We start from the raw sequence: 18,320 nt of genomic DNA, 5'->3' as shown, positions 1-18,320 counted from the left end.
TCCCTACCGGCCCCGCCGGGCCCCTTCGCAGCCTCCCTCCCTCCCTCCCTTCGCGGAGAGCGGCCCCTGCCCTGTCACGCCCGGGCCCGCCGGGCTCTGCCCCAGCCCCGCCGCCCTCCCCTCAGCTCGCCGGCAGCTCCCCGCCGCCCCCTCCAGCCCCCAGCCGGAGCGGGTGTCCGCCTCCCGGGCCACCGCCCCGCCTCGCCCCCTGCCCCACCGCCTGCCTTGCCCCGGTGGCCGTCCCGCCCCACCGCGCGGCCCCCCCGCCGCCGCCGCCCAGCCGGTCGCCCGCCTTCCCGCCTCGCCCCGCCGCCCTTCGCGTTACCGCGGCGACGGGAGAAGCCGCCCGGCCCTGTCCGCAACGGCCGCTGGGAGCGGCGGGCCGGGGCGGCGACGGGCGGGAGCTGGGGCGGGGGAGCTCATGCCGCGGCCATAGCGGCATCGGCTGCGGAAGGAGCGACGGGGGGCAGCGCGGCAGGTAACGGTCGGGGAGGGGGCGGCCGGTCTCGCCGCCTGGCCGGCCGCGGGGGCGCGGGGTGCGCCGTGGGTGCCCCGGTCTCCACAGGTGCCCGGCACAGCCGAGGCTGCCCCGGTGCCTGTGTCACCTCGGCTGCCGGTCTCCTGTGGAGTCGAGGGAGGTGGTTCTGTGGCAGCGTCACCTCAGGTGCCGGTCCCTGTCAGAGCCATAACTGCCCTTGTGGCGGTGTCACCTCAGGTGCCGGTCCCTGTGGAGCCAAGGCTCTGGTGCCGTGTGGCGGTGTCACCTCAGGTGCCGGTCCCTGTGGAGCCAAGGCTGCGGTGCCGTGTGGCGGTGTCACCTCAGGTGCCGGTCCCTGTGGAGCCAAGGCTCTGGTGCCGTGTGGCGGTGTCACCTCAGGTGCCGGTCCCTGTGGAGCCAAGGCTGCGGTGCCGTGTGGCGGTGTCACCTCAGGTGCCGGTCCCTGTGGAGCCAAGGCTCTGGTGCCCTGTGGCGGTGTCACCTCAGGTGCCGGTCCCTGTGGAGCCAAGGCTCTGGTGCCCTGTGGCGGTGTCACCTCAGGTGCCGGTCCCTGTGGAGCCAAGGCTCTGGTGCCGTGTGGCGGTGTCACCTCAGGTGCCGGTCCCTGTGGAGCCAAGGCTGCGGTGCCGTGTGGCGGTGTCACCTCAGGTGCCGGTCCCTGTGGAGCCAAGGCTCTGGTGCCCTGTGGCGGTGTCACCTCAGGTGCCGGTCCCTGTGGAGCCAAGGCTGCGGTGCCGTGTGGCGGTGTCACCTCAGGTGCCGGTCCCTGTGGAGCCAAGGCTCTGGTGCCGTGTGGCGGTGTCACCTCAGGTGCCGGTCCCTGTGGAGCCAAGGCTCTGGTGCCGTGTGGCGGTGCCACCTCAGGTGCCGGTCCCTGTGGAGCCAAGGCTCTGGTGCCGTGTGGCGGTGTCACCTCAGGTGCCGGTCCCTGTGGAGCCAAGGCTCTGGTGCCCTGTGGCGGTGTCACCTCAGGTGCAGGTCCCTGTGGAGCCAAGGCTGCGGTGCCCTGTGGCGGTGTCACCTCAGGTGCCGGTCCCTGTGGAGCCAAGGCTCTGGTGCCGTGTGGCGGTGTCACCTCAGGTGCCGGTCCCTGTGGAGCCAAGGCTCCGGTGCCGTGTGGCGGTGTCACCTCAGGTGCCGGTCCCTGTGGAGCCAAGGCTCCGGTGCCCTGTGGCGGTGTCACCTCAGGTGCCGGTCCCTGTGGAGCCAAGGCTCTGGTGCCCTGTGGCGGTGTCACCTCAGGTGCCGGTCCCTGTGGAGCCAAGGCTCTGGTGCCGTGTGGCGGTGTCACCTCAGGTGCCGGTCCCTGTGGAGCCAAGGCTCTGGTGCCGTGTGGCGGTGTCACCTCAGGTGCCGGTCCCTGTGGAGCCAAGGCTGCGGTGCCCTGTGGCGGTGTCACCTCAGGTGCAGGTCCCTGTGGAGCCAAGGCTGCGGTGCCCTGTGGCGGTGTCACCTCAGGTGCCGGTCCCTGTGGAGCCAAGGCTCTGGTGCCGTGTGGCGGTGTCACCTCAGGTGCCGGTCCCTGTGGAGCCAAGGCTCCGGTGCCGTGTGGCGGTGTCACCTCAGGTGCCGGTCCCTGTGGAGCCAAGGCTCCGGTGCCCTGTGGCGGTGTCACCTCAGGTGCCGGTCCCTGTGGAGCCAAGGCCGCGGTGCCGTGTGGCGGTGTCACCTCAGGTGCCGGTCCCTGTGGAGCCAAGGCTCTGGTGCCGTGTGGCGGTGTCACCTCAGGTGCCGGTCCCTGTGGAGCCAAGGCTCTGGTGCCGTGTGGCGGTGTCACCTCAGGTGCCGGTCCCTGTGGAGCCAAGGCTCTGGTGCCGTGTGGCGGTGTCACCTCAGGTGCCGGTCCCTGTGGAGCCAAGGCTGTGGTGCCGTGTGGCGGTGTCACCCTCAGGTGCCGGTCCCTGTGGAGCCAAGGCTCTGGTGCCGTGTGGCGGTGTCACCTCAGGTGCCGGTCCCTGTGGAGCCAAGGCTCTGGTGCCGTGTGGCGGTGTCACCTCAGGTGCCGGTCCCTGTGGAGCCAAGGCCGCGGTGCCGTGTGGCGGTGTCACCTCAGGTGCCGGTCCCTGTGGAGCCAAGGCTCTGGTGCCGTGTGGCGGTGTCACCTCAGGTGCCGGTCCCTGTGGAGCCAAGGCTGCGGTGCCGTGTGGCGGTGTCACCTCAGGTGCCGGTCCCTGTGGAGCCAAGGCTCTGGTGCCGTGTGGCGGTGTCACCTCAGGTGCCGGTCCCTGTGGAGCCAAGGCCGCGGTGCCGTGTGGCGGTGTCACCTCAGGTGCCGGTCCCTGTGGAGCCAAGGCTCTGGTGCCCTGTGGCGGTGTCACCTCAGGTGCCGGTCCCTGTGGAGCCAAGGCTCTGGTGCCCTGTGGCGGTGTCACCTCAGGTGCCGGTCCCTGTGGAGCCAAGGCTCTGGTGCCGTGTGGCGGTGTCACCTCAGGTGCCGGTCCCTGTGGAGCCAAGGCTCTGGTGCCGTGTGGCGGTGTCACCTCAGGTGCCGGTCCCTGTGGAGCCAAGGCTGCGGTGCCCTGTGGCGGTGTCACCTCAGGTGCAGGTCCCTGTGGAGCCAAGGCTGCGGTGCCCTGTGGCGGTGTCACCTCAGGTGCAGGTCCCTGTGGAGCCAAGGCTGCTGGTGCCCTGTGGCGGTGTCACCTCAGGTGCCGGTCCCTGTGGAGCCAAGGCTCTGGTGCCGTGTGGCGGTGTCACCTCAGGTGCCGGTCCCTGTGGAGCCAAGGCTCTGGTGCCGTGTGGCGGTGTCACCTCAGGTGCCGGTCCCTGTGGAGCCAAGGCTGCGGTGCCCTGTGGCGGTGTCACCTCAGGTGCAGGTCCCTGTGGAGCCAAGGCTGCGGTGCCCTGTGGCGGTGTCACCTCAGGTGCCGGTCCCTGTGGAGCCAAGGCTGCGGTGCCCTGTGGCGGTGTCACCTCAGGTGCCGGTCCCTGTGGAGCCAAGGCTGCGGTGCCCTGTGGCGGTGTCACCTCAGGTGCCGGTCCCTGTGGAGCCAAGGCTCTGGTGCCGTGTGGCGGTGTCACCTCAGGTGCCGGTCCCTGTGGAGCCAAGGCTCTGGTGCCGTGTGGCGGTGTCACCTCAGGTGCCGGTCCCTGTGGAGCCAAGGCTCTGGTGCCCTGTGGCGGTGTCACCTCAGGTGCCGGTCCCTGTGGAGCCAAGGCTCTGGTGCCGTGTGGCGGTGTCACCTCAGGTGCCGGTCCCTGTGGAGCCAAGGCTGCGGTGCCGTGTGGCGGTGTCACCTCAGGTGCCGGTCCCCGTGGAGCCAAGGCTGCAGTGCCCTGTGGCGGTGTCACCTCAGGTGCCGGTCCCTGTGGAGCCAAGGCTGCGGTGCCCTGTGGCGGTGTCACCTCAGGTGCCGGTCCCTGTGGAGCCAAGGCCGCGGTGCCGTGTGGCGGTGTCACCTCAGGTGCCGGTCCCTGTGGAGCCAAGGCTCTGGTGCCGTGTGGCGGTGTCACCTCAGGTGCCGGTCCCTGTGGAGCCAAGGCTCTGGTGCCCTGTGGCGGTGTCACCTCAGGTGCCGGTCCCTGTGGAGCCAAGGCTCTGGTGCCGTGTGGCGGTGTCACCTCAGGTGCCGGTCCCTGTGGAGCCAAGGCTGCGGTGCCGTGTGGCGGTGTCACCTCAGGTGCCGGTCCCCGTGGAGCCAAGGCTGCAGTGCCCTGTGGCAGTGTCACCTCAGGTGCCGGTCCCTGTGGAGCCAAGGCTGCAGTGCCCTGTGGCGGTGTCACCTCAGGTGCCGGTCCCCGTGGAGCCAAGGCTGCAGTGCCCTGTGGCAGTGTCACCTCAGGTGCCGGTCCCTGTGGACCCAAGGCTGCGGTGCCCTGTGGCGGTGTCCACACATCTGTATGTACCGGTACCCATGCCCTTGAGAGCCCCACCGCTCACCCCCACGAGGAACTAGGGCTGTTTCATGCCACCCTGTCACAACCGTAATGTGGCTGGTTCCTGTTCTGGCACGCAGCCAGGTTTGCCCCACGTCCTTGTGTCCTGCTGGACCCACAGAACCAGACTGGTCCCAGCAACAGTCTTGTTCTGGTCTTTCTGCGGAGGTACTCGAGGGCTGCGTGTCTCAGCGCCGCATCTGCTAAGCAAGGGAGCGAATAGTCAATAGGCATTCAAAATTGTGATTGAGAGCAATTATAGCCTGGGTATAGGTTAATTAGGGTGTGTGAGGGTATGAGAAATGGTTGACGAATGCAGCCATGGATCTATGACAAATTTAGGTTTATGTGTTTTAGAGCGTCTTGGCACATCATTGACATCACACAACAGGGAATGATCCAAAACAAACTTCCTCATGGAAATCAGGGCTATCCTCAAGCTAGCACCACCTCTAGTATCTCAGTGCTGCACCAAGGGCAAGAGCTGAGCTTACTCCACAAGTTTTCATCTTGCTCATTCCAGCCTGTAATGAGAGCTACATTCCCCTGCCCCGGTTGTTTGCAATGGGAGAATTACAGAAATTGAAAGGAAAGCATAGAACTATCTAGTATGCAGTACTTGGCTATGTAAATGCACACATTTAAGGATCTGAATTATTTGATTTTTGTTGTTTCAACAGGTTAAAACGATGACCAGTAATATGGAGCAGGACTTACAAGTGTTTCAGGAACAAGCTGTCGCTAAGTAATTAATGACTTACTGTCTGGAAGTTGAATATATAATGGAATTGAATTACGTGGGTTTATTAAAAATGTGAAACACAAAATATTAATGATTTTAGAAGCAAACATGATTCTTTCTCAATTTCTTCTGCTGCTTTCTATGAAAACTTGGGAGGTTACTGATAATTAAGACAGCACATCTTATTGCTTTAGCTAATAATCTACTGACTGTTTTTGTTAGTTATTTAAATTTTTAAAATCTTCATACCTGAACAAAAGGGGGAAAAAAGAAAGCTATGTGGGGTTTTATTAGATGTTAAGAAATGTTATTTTAAACTGTTTTAAAAAATAGTGAAGTTGCTAGGCTACAGCAGTATAAACTTACATATCACAGCTCTTAAAACATTCAAAAATCTTAAAAACAAGGCTATTAATTGCTAAAGCCCTAGTCTTATTTTGCACAGGTAATAACCACAATTGTTCTTCCCAAGTGTTAAGTGCACTTTTCATTACAACACAATCATCTTTTTTTTACATAATCCAAGTTTAGTTCTTTTAGCGTTAATCTAAAAATATATTAGTACAGCACAAAATCTTTCTAAAGAAGTGTAAACAAGGATGAGATTTGATGTAGGACCTCATCCCATCCAGCCTGTTCAAGGAACACAGCAGTATAAAAAGTACTTCCCCATATAATGAGCTAAATAGAATGTTTATCTATCATAATTTGTAAATAAACTTATTACCTATTTTTCATATAAAACAGTTTCTTCTATCATTATTACCAAGCAGCAGTCCAAGGTAACATGATGCACATTAAGTGTAAAAGTATTTCTCAAAATAACAGAAACACGCATATTGTATCACATCTTATTCTGGCCCAAGAAAGTTTTAATAGGATTTGAAAGTGTGCTCTGTTGTACTGAAGAATAACATGTGCACTTTTCATCGTAGAAAAAAAATTGCTTGCATTAAAATATTATATTCTGAACAATGTGGCCTTTTTTTTGGCTTTGAGAGGTATTATTTTTGTTAGTGACATGATTGGTAAATATAGTCATATAAAAACTTGAATTAAAAAAAAACCCAAAATATTGCTATTCTTTGGATACTGTTTTAACAAATCAGAAGCCTATTTCAAGAGTTCAGATCCTGCCTGGCCTTTGTTGTAATCCACATACGTGAAATTTCAGGCCATTGCAGATGAATCTAGAGAGTGATTTGTCCCCTCATAAACCAGGTATTCTCAGTAGCTATTTATTTCCATTAACTATACAAAGAATCTGGAAGAGTAGTTTAGAATACACATCCAATGATAGGAGACATTTGTTTCAGTTTATGCAGACAGTATTCCAGAGACAATGCAGATAGCTTTAAAGTCTGGGAAGATGGCTGAATAATGGTGGTGGAAATCATGACAATTACATCCCAGTTGCAAGAACTCATAAATCGTAAATTATCTATCCACAGATGTCTGTGATTCTGTATGACTGAAAATTGTTAAATAAATCAGTTGTAGTTCATGTAATGGAACTTTGGGGTAGAAGATTCTAATGGACTATTGTATCACAAACGGTTTATATATTTCCTATTTTTAAAGCAAGTTTTAAGAAGATAAAATGTATTAATATTTGCTCTAGAAGCTGGGTTAAGGACCAAAAACTAATGAATGTACTATGTAAGATGGAAATCTTTGTTAACATTGTTCTGCATAGGTTTTGCTTGTGTTTGCACAAAAATGGTCATACATATTTTCCTGTTTGTCAGCAAACCTGAGTAATAAAGGAAGAAGGCATGAAGTAGAGACTGACAGTATGAACCAAACATTTCTTAAAATGTCAGTTTCCAAATCACAACTTTATTCTAAAGTTTATGGACAATAATATTCTTTCTATATCTGTTAGGAAACAATCAGAAAAATATAGATCTGTGCAGAACTCCAAAGCAAAAGACAGATAAATAGAACTAGAAAGGTCCAACTAGTGCAAAAATCATTTGTGATAAAGGCCTGGAGTTGGTAAAACTTATCTGGATTTTGATTTATCTAAATTCAGAAACATCTAGATTTTACATGAAGATAAATAGTTATTAATGACAGCAGAATATGAATCATCTCTATTTTCACCAATATGAAGATAGAACAAAAGAAGACTAAGAGCTTGCCTAGATCACTTTAAAAATGAGATACCTTTAAGTATTTTGAGCTGTTTCAAAGTAAATGCAACCAAAAAAGAAATAGCTGCCACTTGCTTAAGTACAAATCATTACTTCCGTGTATGAAGAATCCATGTGATGTATGCATTCAGCAAAGTGAATATATATGGGTAAAAAGACATACGCATACTTCTTCGCTTTATGGGAAAACTTGTTCTTTGTCTGTTTGTTTACCTGATGGCATATTAAACAAAAGATAGCAGAGTTTTCCATATTCCACATCCAGTGATGAAAATAAATTCTCATTATTGTGATACCTTATGACTGGCCATATTCTGAGGGGGATAGTTAGCACTTTTTTCAAAACACTGAATGGACTAAAAGAATACTTACAGCAGCTAGTAGTACCTCTATGCTAATAGGTGGGGATAACTACCAAATACATCTTTATGCAGATCTGTTTGTAATACCATGATACAGAGTAGTTCTGGTAGTAGAACGGCAGCAGTCATCTACATCTTCAGGTACAGCTTTCCTTTTTCAGCTGCAGGTGTACCCGGGGGATCTAGGTAAGGAATTAGATAGAGAAGGTGACAATAGACTGAGAAGTGTTTCAGAAGGGATTTTTCATTCAACAGCTCCCTTTTATACATTGGTGGTTCTAGGTTCAAGAAGCATGCAAGAACTGTTGAGAGAAAATTTTCTAGCAGCAGCGGCAGAACTTGCCTTGTGCAGGATGATCTGAAAGAGACAGGTGAAAGAAAGAGGGAAAAACATCATCCATGGTGGATCTGAAGGGATAACCTGGTGATCCAGGCTAGAGGTTGCATTTGCACTTGCATAACAATATTTAGATGATCCACATGACACACAATAAAGAAAGTACCTATTTCTGAAGGTTAAAATCCGATAGCTGAGTCGTTGCTGATGGTTCACCAAAGTGTTGCCACCTGACATTACGTGAAGCTGGAAAGGCACAGGTCCTTATAGCAGTATTAAAGAAAAGGTAGTTCTGATGCAGTATCGCTTCATCTTCTGTTTGTGAAATCCCATTTTATGTTCCACCCAGAGGGAATCAAAGTTTGCTGCATCATTAATGCTATTTTGAGATGAGTTTCAGGCACTTGGGAGGGGGTATTTTTGTTTTGTGATATGTACATCACAGTGTACTACTTGCTTGCACTTTGGTTATTATCATTCTATGACTCAAATTTTTAAAAGGCATTGCTAACAGTTTCAACATTAAAAAGGCATTAAAATTTATGTGGGTATTTAAAAAGCTTTTCCAAGCTTAACATTGATAATGTTAAAGTTTCAATCATTTGTTGATATAAAAAAGTTTTAAAGAATTTTACTTTAAAAAAAATCATGTTGAGTTTTAATATGATATTGTAAATCTAAAAAATTTGCTCCCATTTCCTGTAATAATTATCCAAACAAGCGGTATGCACCATTTAAGCAACAAAAAGAGGTACTCGATAAACACATATCCATCCATCCACTAGATGACCTTTAAAGGTCCCTTCCAACCCAAACTATTCTATGATTCTATGTTAAGGAACTCTTTTTTTAGTGTAGTGCAATCAGAAGTTGAGCATGCAGGATATGAAAAGCAGAGTGTGTGGGACCAGCACTTGACCCAGAGCACAACCTACAGACAGGGGACTTCAGCATGTCTGCATGGGCACTGGGAGGGCCGACATTTGGAGCACTGGCTGAACACCTGGGACGTGACAGATTACGAGAAAAGAAAAGAAGCATTGTCATGCTAGCATTCACACAAGGTGGTGGTATCAACTACCAGGAGTAAAAGCATCTGCTTATATTAAGGCTTAGTTTGCACAGTCATTTACAGTAGAGGAGCATGTTAGTTATCTCACTGTTCTTCAGCGATGTGCTGGCAGCACACTCAGCAGTTGAAGGCTCACTGGCAATAGGGATATTACCTCTGAGTTATGGCTCAGTTTGTGTTTGGTTAAGTGTGGCTCTGCTAAAGTAGAGTTCCTAATTGCTTGGCATATTCTCGGTTGCAATGTCCTCCAAAAACATATGCCAGATTGTAATGTTCATGACACAAAATGGCATTCTGTGCTAATTTTGGGTATTGAAATCCTCTCCAACGCTTCCTAGGATGCTGTGGTTACAGGCATACTGCTGTGCTTTTTATTATTAACCCTTTTGCAGTTTGCTACTACATTATTCGGATGCTGCACCATCTTTTGTCTCTGTGTGACTGTCTCTATGTCAATTATTTCATAAAATAATATCTATGCTCATTTTAAGGAAATAGCTATGCTCCTTTACCAAACCATCATGCTGTAGAGATATTAGAATAGCTGCAAAATGATTGGCACTTTATGTGTACACAGAGGTGTGTATTATCAGCAGTCAAGAGAACATAGCTTTTAAATTTTTATAAATTAAAGAGCCAATTAAATTATAACCAGTGGCTATCACTTCTACTTTTGGGGAAAATGTCAGTGAGATAAATAGTATTATTATTAAAAGGAAAATGGAACATGTCATAACTCAAAACAACATCACAGCATTCTTAGATAATTTTAAGTGAAGAAACTTGTTTATCAGAAGGCTAAATTTATTATCATGAAAAGTAATAGGTTACAATACATTTTTTGCATCAGTTTAGATATCAGGAGGGATAGTTAACAAATTTTTGAAAGAATACAATTGCTAGTTTTATCAACAGGAAATTCAATATAGGCTTCTAATCAAAACCCAAAAAAGAAAGAAGAGACTTGAAAATTATGCAACAGTAAGAGGAAATGGAAATGAAATGCAGATTAAACTTCAGTTGTACAATGAATAGTCACTATGACAGATGAAAAAAGCGAAGAGAAAGCAGGTGTACCACTAACAGTTTAGTAACAGTATAACTGGTTGAGATAAGGGAGAGAGAGTTGACAGTGGAGAAACACTGGTTTTATTTGTACCTTCATTTAGACATGGAAGTAATTGGATACACTAATCTCTAAATCGTTGCAGAGACAAAAATGCAGAAATTTTCACAATGATCAGATCGTACCACTGAAAAGAGTAATTTGAAGATTTTAAATGAGAAATTTTTTTTTCATGGCCAAGATAAGGTTGCAACGACTAAACGTGACACATTTCAATAGATTCCAATCTATTATAAAGATAAGATAAAATTATGTCTTCTAAAGAAAGTAATAAAGCTGTATATTAGGGTAACTTAAAAATAAAATCTCTTATTTAGAAAAAAAAAAAGGTAAAGCAATTAAAACTAGAACAGGAGACAAGAAAGGTATAAAAAAGCTCTAAAAAAGAAGTGGAAAAGAAGTATAAAAGTTTATCAATAGTTAACTCATATGAAAACAGGATATGCAGAAAACAGATGCCACTAAAAAAATTGTGTGGAAAGTAAATGTTTACAGAAAGTGAAATGAAAGAGATTCTACTCCTCAAAAAGTTTAAAAATTCGACACATTATTTCACTGGCTGAAAACAGCCAATGAAAGGTTTTCCTCATTTCAGTGAGATATATGCCCCTTTTGGTACTTAGTACAAAAATATCTACATCCAACATTCTATGAGCTCTGAACATACTAAAAATGCTTAGAAGTTGTGGTATTTAAAAAAAAAGTTGATAAAAATACTTTTATTTCAATAAATGACACGAAGCAAGCATTACAGTGGTGAGTAAGTCTGCTAAAGGCTTTTATCAAAAATACTGTCTTAACTAATTCTGATCTCGTATCTCAATTTAAGTAAACTGAGATCAAATTGAAGACTTCAGTGATTGAGAAATAACAGATTTTTTTTTTTTGGTGATGTGTAATTAATCTAGTGATGGAAAACAGTCTGATTTTTTTTCCATATGACTTGATGAAAATTAAGTTTTATAGAAAATTTATGGGCTCATATGCATAGTTAAGCAATTTGTTCAATAGGTAATTCTTCTTTTTAACAGTCCAAAAGCAGCTCTGAGTGATAATGGAATAAAATTCCCCTTCTTTATTTTATGGGTAGGAATTAGGCAGGAGTGTACATTGTCTCCTTTATCTTTTTCCCAAACCCTAAAATCCTAGGTTAAGTGGATAAGAAGCAGTATGTCAGGAAAATAAAAAAGGAAAAAAACCTGGAATGTTTCACTGAAGGTTGAATAGATCCATGAATTCTAGAAAGATTCTGACTGTTAAATAAATAATTGCAAATCTGAAATGCTGTAAATTTACAGATTGAGAGAAGCTATCAGTTCATAAACAATTGAGGTTAACTGGGCAATAAACTCTCCAAAATACTTCAGGAAAAATATCTCATATAACCTACAAGGACTGTATAATTTTGATGTTAATTAGTCATTTCTACAAATAAAAAGTTTTAGAGTGTAGGAAGAATTATGCAATTTCTTGCATAAAAGAGTATCCAGAGCAAAATTTTGTATAATCTATATCTTTCTTATTTCAAATTTTTCTTACATTCATCATCAAATACAAAGTTGGAATGGGTATGTAATAAAGAAATCTCCATACTAAAATTCAGGTATTTTGTATAGATCTGCTAAATAGCATACACTAGCTGATTTAAACATTATTTGACACTGTCCAGACAAAGTTTCATTTTTTAAAATTAGTGTACTGCTCCTATATAAGGGGCAGTATAAGAGGGCAACTTTGACTGCTTTCGGTTTCTGGTGGCCCTTCTAATATATGATAAATTAACCATATATCATTATTTTGTTACTCAGGTCACATCATATTCCTAAAGCAACAGTGTAAAACATTGTCTTTTACTGACAATGAAGTCATAGTGTAAGGGATGTATTCTAAATTTAATCTCAGAAGTCTGGGAAAAAATCTAATGTTTATGTTGCAGATACTGTACAAATCTCTATGAAATCCAGCACGTGGTCCCTCAAAGACAAGTTCTTTTTCAAAATGCACTCACTTCTGTGCTTCCTAGTAAAATTAAAATTTACTGTTATTATACAAGTCACCTGGTTATTCAAGTCCATTTTCCACAAAGAGAACATGACAAAGTAGAAAAAGGGTATAAAAGTTGAACTAGCAAGTGAGAATTGTGTCTCGCTTTCAAGCCAGCTGTTGAATAACTTCTTCCAACAAACTCTGCTTCCATCATTATGTACCCTTTGTGGGAATCCTGTGCCCATAAGCAACTTAATATTCAGCTTCTCCTACTCTTGTCCATTGAGGTTTGGGCCTGGATACTTTCAACTCAACGTATGCTTGTTTGACAGTTCATCCCTGAAGGAGTGAGAGCATATCAAACAGCATTTAAGCTAGGCAAATAGTCCAGAATATGCTAAATACTCTGATTTTGACTTCAGGCAAATTTAAGATAGATGAAGTGAGATTCCACCTACATTTGAAGGCATCATTTAGCTTTCCGATTTCTTTCTTTCTGATGTTGAAAAGTGGTTATTTCCATCAGAATTAAAATAAAATCTTAGCAGTGTAAATAAAAATTTGTTTTCTCCCTTATTCTTTAATTGAAAAAAAAAATCTTTTTTTTATATATTATTAGAGCTTCTCCAAGTGAAGCTGAACTTCAGGAATTAGTGCATCAAATTGACATCATGGTAAACAGCAAGAAGGTGGAATGGGGAAGGAAGATGAAAGCTTTAGAAGCAAAGGTGGATATCCAGGATCAAGAATTAGCAAGTGCCCAAAGCAAACTGGATCAGAAAGGTCAAGAGGTATTTAAGAATATCACGTTCTATAAAGAAGTATTTATTCTGGTAGTTAGTTAATAGTGTGCTCTAAATGCTCTATGAGGAGACCTGTTTGTTCTATCATGTAAAAATACCAAACATCCTTTAAAGGTCACTAATTATCCTTAGTGTTTTGTTTTAAAGTGTGCTTCTGTTCTGAAAAGCGATTGTAAAAATGTCATTGAAAGTCTCATATTTCTTCTATTTCCCTAAAGTCTAAATCAAATATTCTCAGTTTAGCTGTAAAAAGATAATTTGATGTTTTTTCTAAAGGCCAACACTTCTAGTTTCATCAGAAATTTTAAATGGAATTGTACAGTTCAAAAAGTTTCACAAAATTGTGTCTATGTAATTCCTGTTTATACCTGATTTTTATCATTTTACATGATAATGTAAATACATGATATCTTTGTATGATAATTTTATTATTAATAGTAAAGTTTGAATTATATTACCACTTAGACTTGCTTATCAAACTGAAAGCCCCAGTGTACCTGATGTTGTCCGTACTTCCCAGTCTTGTCTGCTGAATATTCATTCAGAAGCATCACTAAATCCTAGCACAGCATTCAGTTCTAGTTCAAGACATCTGAAGTTAGGTGTTTACACATGGGCATCCTTGTGTGAGCTAGGTGTCTAAGCTGCCAAAGGGAGTGCTGAAAATGCAGTAACTCTCCCTAATGAGCAATTAGGAACTTGCCCTTAGTCACTGCAGTCAGAGGAGCCAAGAGAATAATTCAGCTAGCCAATCCTTAAAGCATCAATTCATTTGCCTGTACAGAGATGTCATCTGAAATATTTTAGCATATTTTACCTAGCTTCCAGCTGCCCCTCCAGAAAAACATAGGTGCCATGCTGAAACAAGTCTCTACAGTGTCTCCTGATAATTTGTACATAAGTAGTTGAAAGTCATTTATATGATTTTTATAAGCCATTCAAGCAAAATTTTCACAATGGGGCACAGCAGTTCATTTGTATAGTTGGGTCAGCAGAGCTTTCAGTAAATGGTCTTTCATGACAGACTCATACAGTATTATCATTAAATCATAACATAAGCATACAATGAGATTTTTTTACTGTAAAATCCCTAACTTGATGTTGACACCATCTGGGTTTGTGATAGCCAGTTTTATTATTAAGTTACTGAATTAATATATATATTTCATATTTGGCTTTCAAGAAATGGTCTTCTTTCAGTGTTTCAAATGACTATTCCAAAAATGACTTATTTTAGAACACTTCAGAAAAGGTAAATTTGAATGCTTTCTAACTGCAGGTGGGACTGCTACGACAGAAACTGGAAGACTTACAGAAAACTAAATATGAAATGGCTCAGAATTATGAAACTCAGTTTCAAGCACTGCAATCTCAAGTAAGAAAAATCTCAAGTTTCATTATTTTATGACTGCTGTATAAAGAGCTTATACATGCCTAATGGTATAGATGTACCTTTATGGATTTGGGAAAGGTGAATCATGTCATACAAATGATGATGACTACAGCTTCCTACCAAGCTCAATTATCATTTCTGTACTGACATGTCCAAACACTTTGGATGGATTTTGATGCGGTTTTGATATCTGTTATGAAGACAGATACTTGATTTCCTGACTTTGGACTAATAAACTAAAACCTTGGTTTTAGAATTAGTAATTAGATTCATGCTAATAAGACTCTGATGCACATTAGGAATTTTAAGACTTAAACTATTCTCATCATGTCTTTGCTGTATTTTTTTCTGGGTTTAGTTTGCCTGATTTACAGGGAGTATTAAAGTGGTCTGATAGCTTTCCATAAGGGAACATAGTATCAAAATGAGAGTAACCTGGAGAGTAACAAAGATGATCAGAGGGGTGGAAGAGCTCTATAAGGAAAGGCTGAGAGAGCTGGGGTTGTTCAGCCTGGGTGAGAAGAGGTTCCAGGGAGACCTTATTGTGGCCTTTCAGTACTTAAAGGGGGCTTATAAGAAAGCTGGAGAGGGACTTTTGACAAGGACCTGTAGTACCAGGAGAAGGGGCAAGGGTGTTAAACTGAAAGAGAGTAGATTTAGATTGTACATAAAGAAGAACTTTTTTTTCCGATGAGGGTGGTGAGGCACTGGAACAGGTTGCCCAGAGAGGCTGTGGCTGCCCCATCCCTGGAAGTGTTCAAGGCCAGGTTGGATGGGGCTTTGAGCAACCCGGTCTAGTGGAAGGTGTCCCTGCCCATGGCAGGGGGGTTGGAACTAGATGACCCTCAAAGGCCCCTTCCAACCCAAACTGTTCTATGGTTCTATGATTCTGTGGTTCTATGATTCTATGATTGTATTTGGCTGTGTTTGCTCTGTGCCTGTATTTTTGTTTTTTCATTATTTTCCACTTCAGTCATGAATCTAAATTCATAGTGAACTTCAGTCTATTCTGTTTCTCAGATTTTAACAAGTTAACATCCACAATTCTGCTTTGTTTTTCGCACTATTCTACTGTTTCCTTCACTGGATTCTCCTACCAGAGATTTACTGTTATAATTAAAAATTGCCAGTCATCACACTTCTCATAGAATCATCTTGGAATGCATAAATTGGATATCATTATTTTCATTTAGAGGTGATAACACTTGCCACCCAAATCCATCAAACAAATACATGTATAACTTATTTTTAAGGTTATGTTGTCTTTATTTTTTCTTTTATGTATGGAAATTGATTTGGCAAACAGTTCTGTGAGTAAGCAGAGAATGTTTTGATTGTTACGTAATTAACACTTTTAATCATTTGGGAAAGTAGCTAGAGACAAAAGCTATTTTATAACTTACAGAAATTACAGAAAAAGAAACAATATCTTAGCATGATTATTGAGAAGATAAACATGATACAATGAAAAATGGTGTGACTTTTTACGTATAAGTGGTAAGGTACCTTTAGCAATGCAGAACTATCCCCCAAAATATAGCAGAGCTCTCTTTTCTCATCCTTTTTCACATTTGGTGCAATATTTTCCTCTTAATTTTTTTTTTTATCACATGCTAAAAATGACTGGGTTTATGTTACATGTTGTTGCTAAGAACTTCACTGAAATTCAACTTTCTGACATTGAAACTCCAGGTCATTTTTCACAAAGATTTTGATTTTGAAGTTGTTAATTGCCCTACAAGTCCTTTCCATGGGCAAATACAAGTTTTCTCTTTGTGTTTTTTTAAAGAATCTGATACTTCCTAACCTACAAGCTTCTCTCTGTAAACCTGGTTATACTTCTTGACAAGATTTTCCCTTTTAGTTACCACTTAGACCACCTAACCTTTCTTTGAGTTTTCTGGTTGCTTTTTCTTTTATCTTTATGCAAGAAGTTTGGATTTCTAGCTCTTAATAGTATACATCACTTTCCCAATCTATGCCTCCAAACATTTCCTTCTCTCTCAGTCATCCTATTTATTTTACCAAAGGTTTCAGCACTGATGCCATTTGCATTTTGTTTTCTGATTCCCATTGCTCTCCTTTCACCAAACCATATTTCTTCATGTAATAATACCTATCCGGTACACATTGACCGAAAAAGTAAACTGTCGAGTGCCTAAATTAGGAGGCCTGCCTAGATTGTCTATGTGATAAACAGGAACTTTGCCTGTCAGAACAATTCCAAGCACCTATGCAAGACAGTAGGACTATCCCACTTTGCTCCTCTAGCTTTTACCACATCTCCTTATTGAGTTTCTTTCTTAAATTACAGTGCTGCAGTGTCTACAATAGAATGACTTTAATGTCCCAATTCTTAGCTGCACAAACTCGTATCTACAATATAGAGCTTCCCTGACAATATTAATGTTTGCCTTATCTCCTTTTTCTCCCTTCTTTTGGTTCTTATCCCACTTGAAAGTTATACCTCCTTCTACACTGTATAATCTTAAGAGCTACAATTTAGTTTTGCACAAATGGTGTGATTGTTGCTATTTACCAGTAGCATTGTATCTTTCTCTGCACATGTATTCTTAAAATCCCTCTCAATTTTTGTTCCTTCCTAATCTTGGTAGAAATAGAAAGGATCACTTTTTTTTAGCTCTCAGAAAGAATGCTAGGCTACTCAGAACAAATTTCTCTCTGATATACTGCTTCTGTGGTCCTCTGTGCTTTTTACCCTTGCTACTGATAAAAGCAACTGTTTAATGAGCAACATTCCCACTGAATTGACTGTGTGCCTGTTGAATGCAGTAAAACCTGTATTTTTCTTGTGTTAGGGAATTAACTCCTGATATGTAACCTGAAACTCTTAGGCCACACTGCTGCACTCATTCAAATGTACAACCTTTTGTCATAATTAAATAGCAAAAACTTTAGGGGTTCATCTTCATTACTTTTTTCCTTCATTTTTTTCTGTATTAATGTTTAGTAGTTATTCTCATTTTGAAAATGACAGAAATCCCTCAGGAGAAGAACAGGAATCCATTCTTGCTTTAAGCACTTTCAACTAATTGACTCACTTAGACATTTAAAAGCTAGATGACTATGTCTGAGCTACCTTGGGCTCCCTTTAGAATCAATGGAGGGAAATGGACACCCCTAGAATATAATTCATGTCAGTGTATGACCAGAATTTGAGATAGCTGAAATGACTAAGCATTTGGAGGCAGCTTTTTCTAATGCAGAGTAGCTCATGCTTGGATATCTAACTTTCAGAAATCTAAACCCAGATCTAAACCCAGAGCTCACTAACATGCCTCATCTTTTTGTTTTGTTTTTAACTTGTACAACATGCAAATAGAACAACTTGGACCTTATTTGTAAAGCAAATATCTAGCATTAAATGGAAGGATTCTTGACTTTTAGTCTGGTTTCTGGGCGTGGTAACATCCAGACTATAATCTGTCTGAACTATCCTACTCTCATTATATAAATCTAATATTCAAACTAAATTTTCTCATTTTGGCCATTCTGTTCCATTTTAGACTGATTTGCTGAAGTGTTGGATCCTGTATTTCCTAGCCTTTTTAGCATGAAGAGTCTAATACCTGTCTTTATCTGAGTTTGCTCTTCCCAGGCAGTTCACATATGCCATAATACATTCAAGAGAAAACTTGTGTTATTTGAAAAAGGACATCTTTCTTCCAAAGGCAAAGAGTGCCATGTTGTTTGAGCCTGGATACTCTGACCTATTTTAAATGTTTTATTTTAATTGTGTTCTCTGGCAAGGTCAATTTCAAATATAGGCAGCTTCTCTTCAAGTCTTTTGATTTTGTTCTGAAGGTGGTATCTCAGCTCTGTAAGTCCATGTTACAGGATTTCTATTCAGAAATTCCAAATTGGTCAAATCTATCCCTGGACCTCCCCATTTCACAAAATTTTCTAGTCTAGGACAATCTGTCTTCTGGTCATCTTTTCAATTCTTT

The 18,320-nt window shown here is 43.5% G+C and overlaps 1 protein-coding gene across 1 annotated transcript in view; it reads left to right on the top strand.

Annotated features, from left to right (window-relative positions):
- The first annotated feature begins 407 nt into the window (after positions 1-407).
- The window catches only part of DEUP1 (deuterosome assembly protein 1), a 50,545-nt gene continuing 32,632 nt past the window's right edge, over positions 408-18,320 (top strand). Inside the window, exons 1-4 of the mRNA XM_030042376.1 lie at positions 408-478; positions 5,056-5,120; positions 12,776-12,947; positions 14,239-14,334. Coding sequence (XP_029898236.1) covers positions 5,065-5,120; positions 12,776-12,947; positions 14,239-14,334 — 324 coding nt within the window. The 5' untranslated portion in view covers positions 408-478; positions 5,056-5,064. The remainder of the gene's footprint in view (positions 479-5,055; positions 5,121-12,775; positions 12,948-14,238; positions 14,335-18,320) is intronic.

This window comes from Aquila chrysaetos, chromosome 19, assembly GCF_900496995.4.
Source record: "Aquila chrysaetos chrysaetos chromosome 19, bAquChr1.4, whole genome shotgun sequence".
Lineage (NCBI taxonomy): Eukaryota > Metazoa > Chordata > Aves > Accipitriformes > Accipitridae > Aquila > Aquila chrysaetos.
This window is presented reverse-complemented; position numbering and strand designations above follow the sequence as displayed.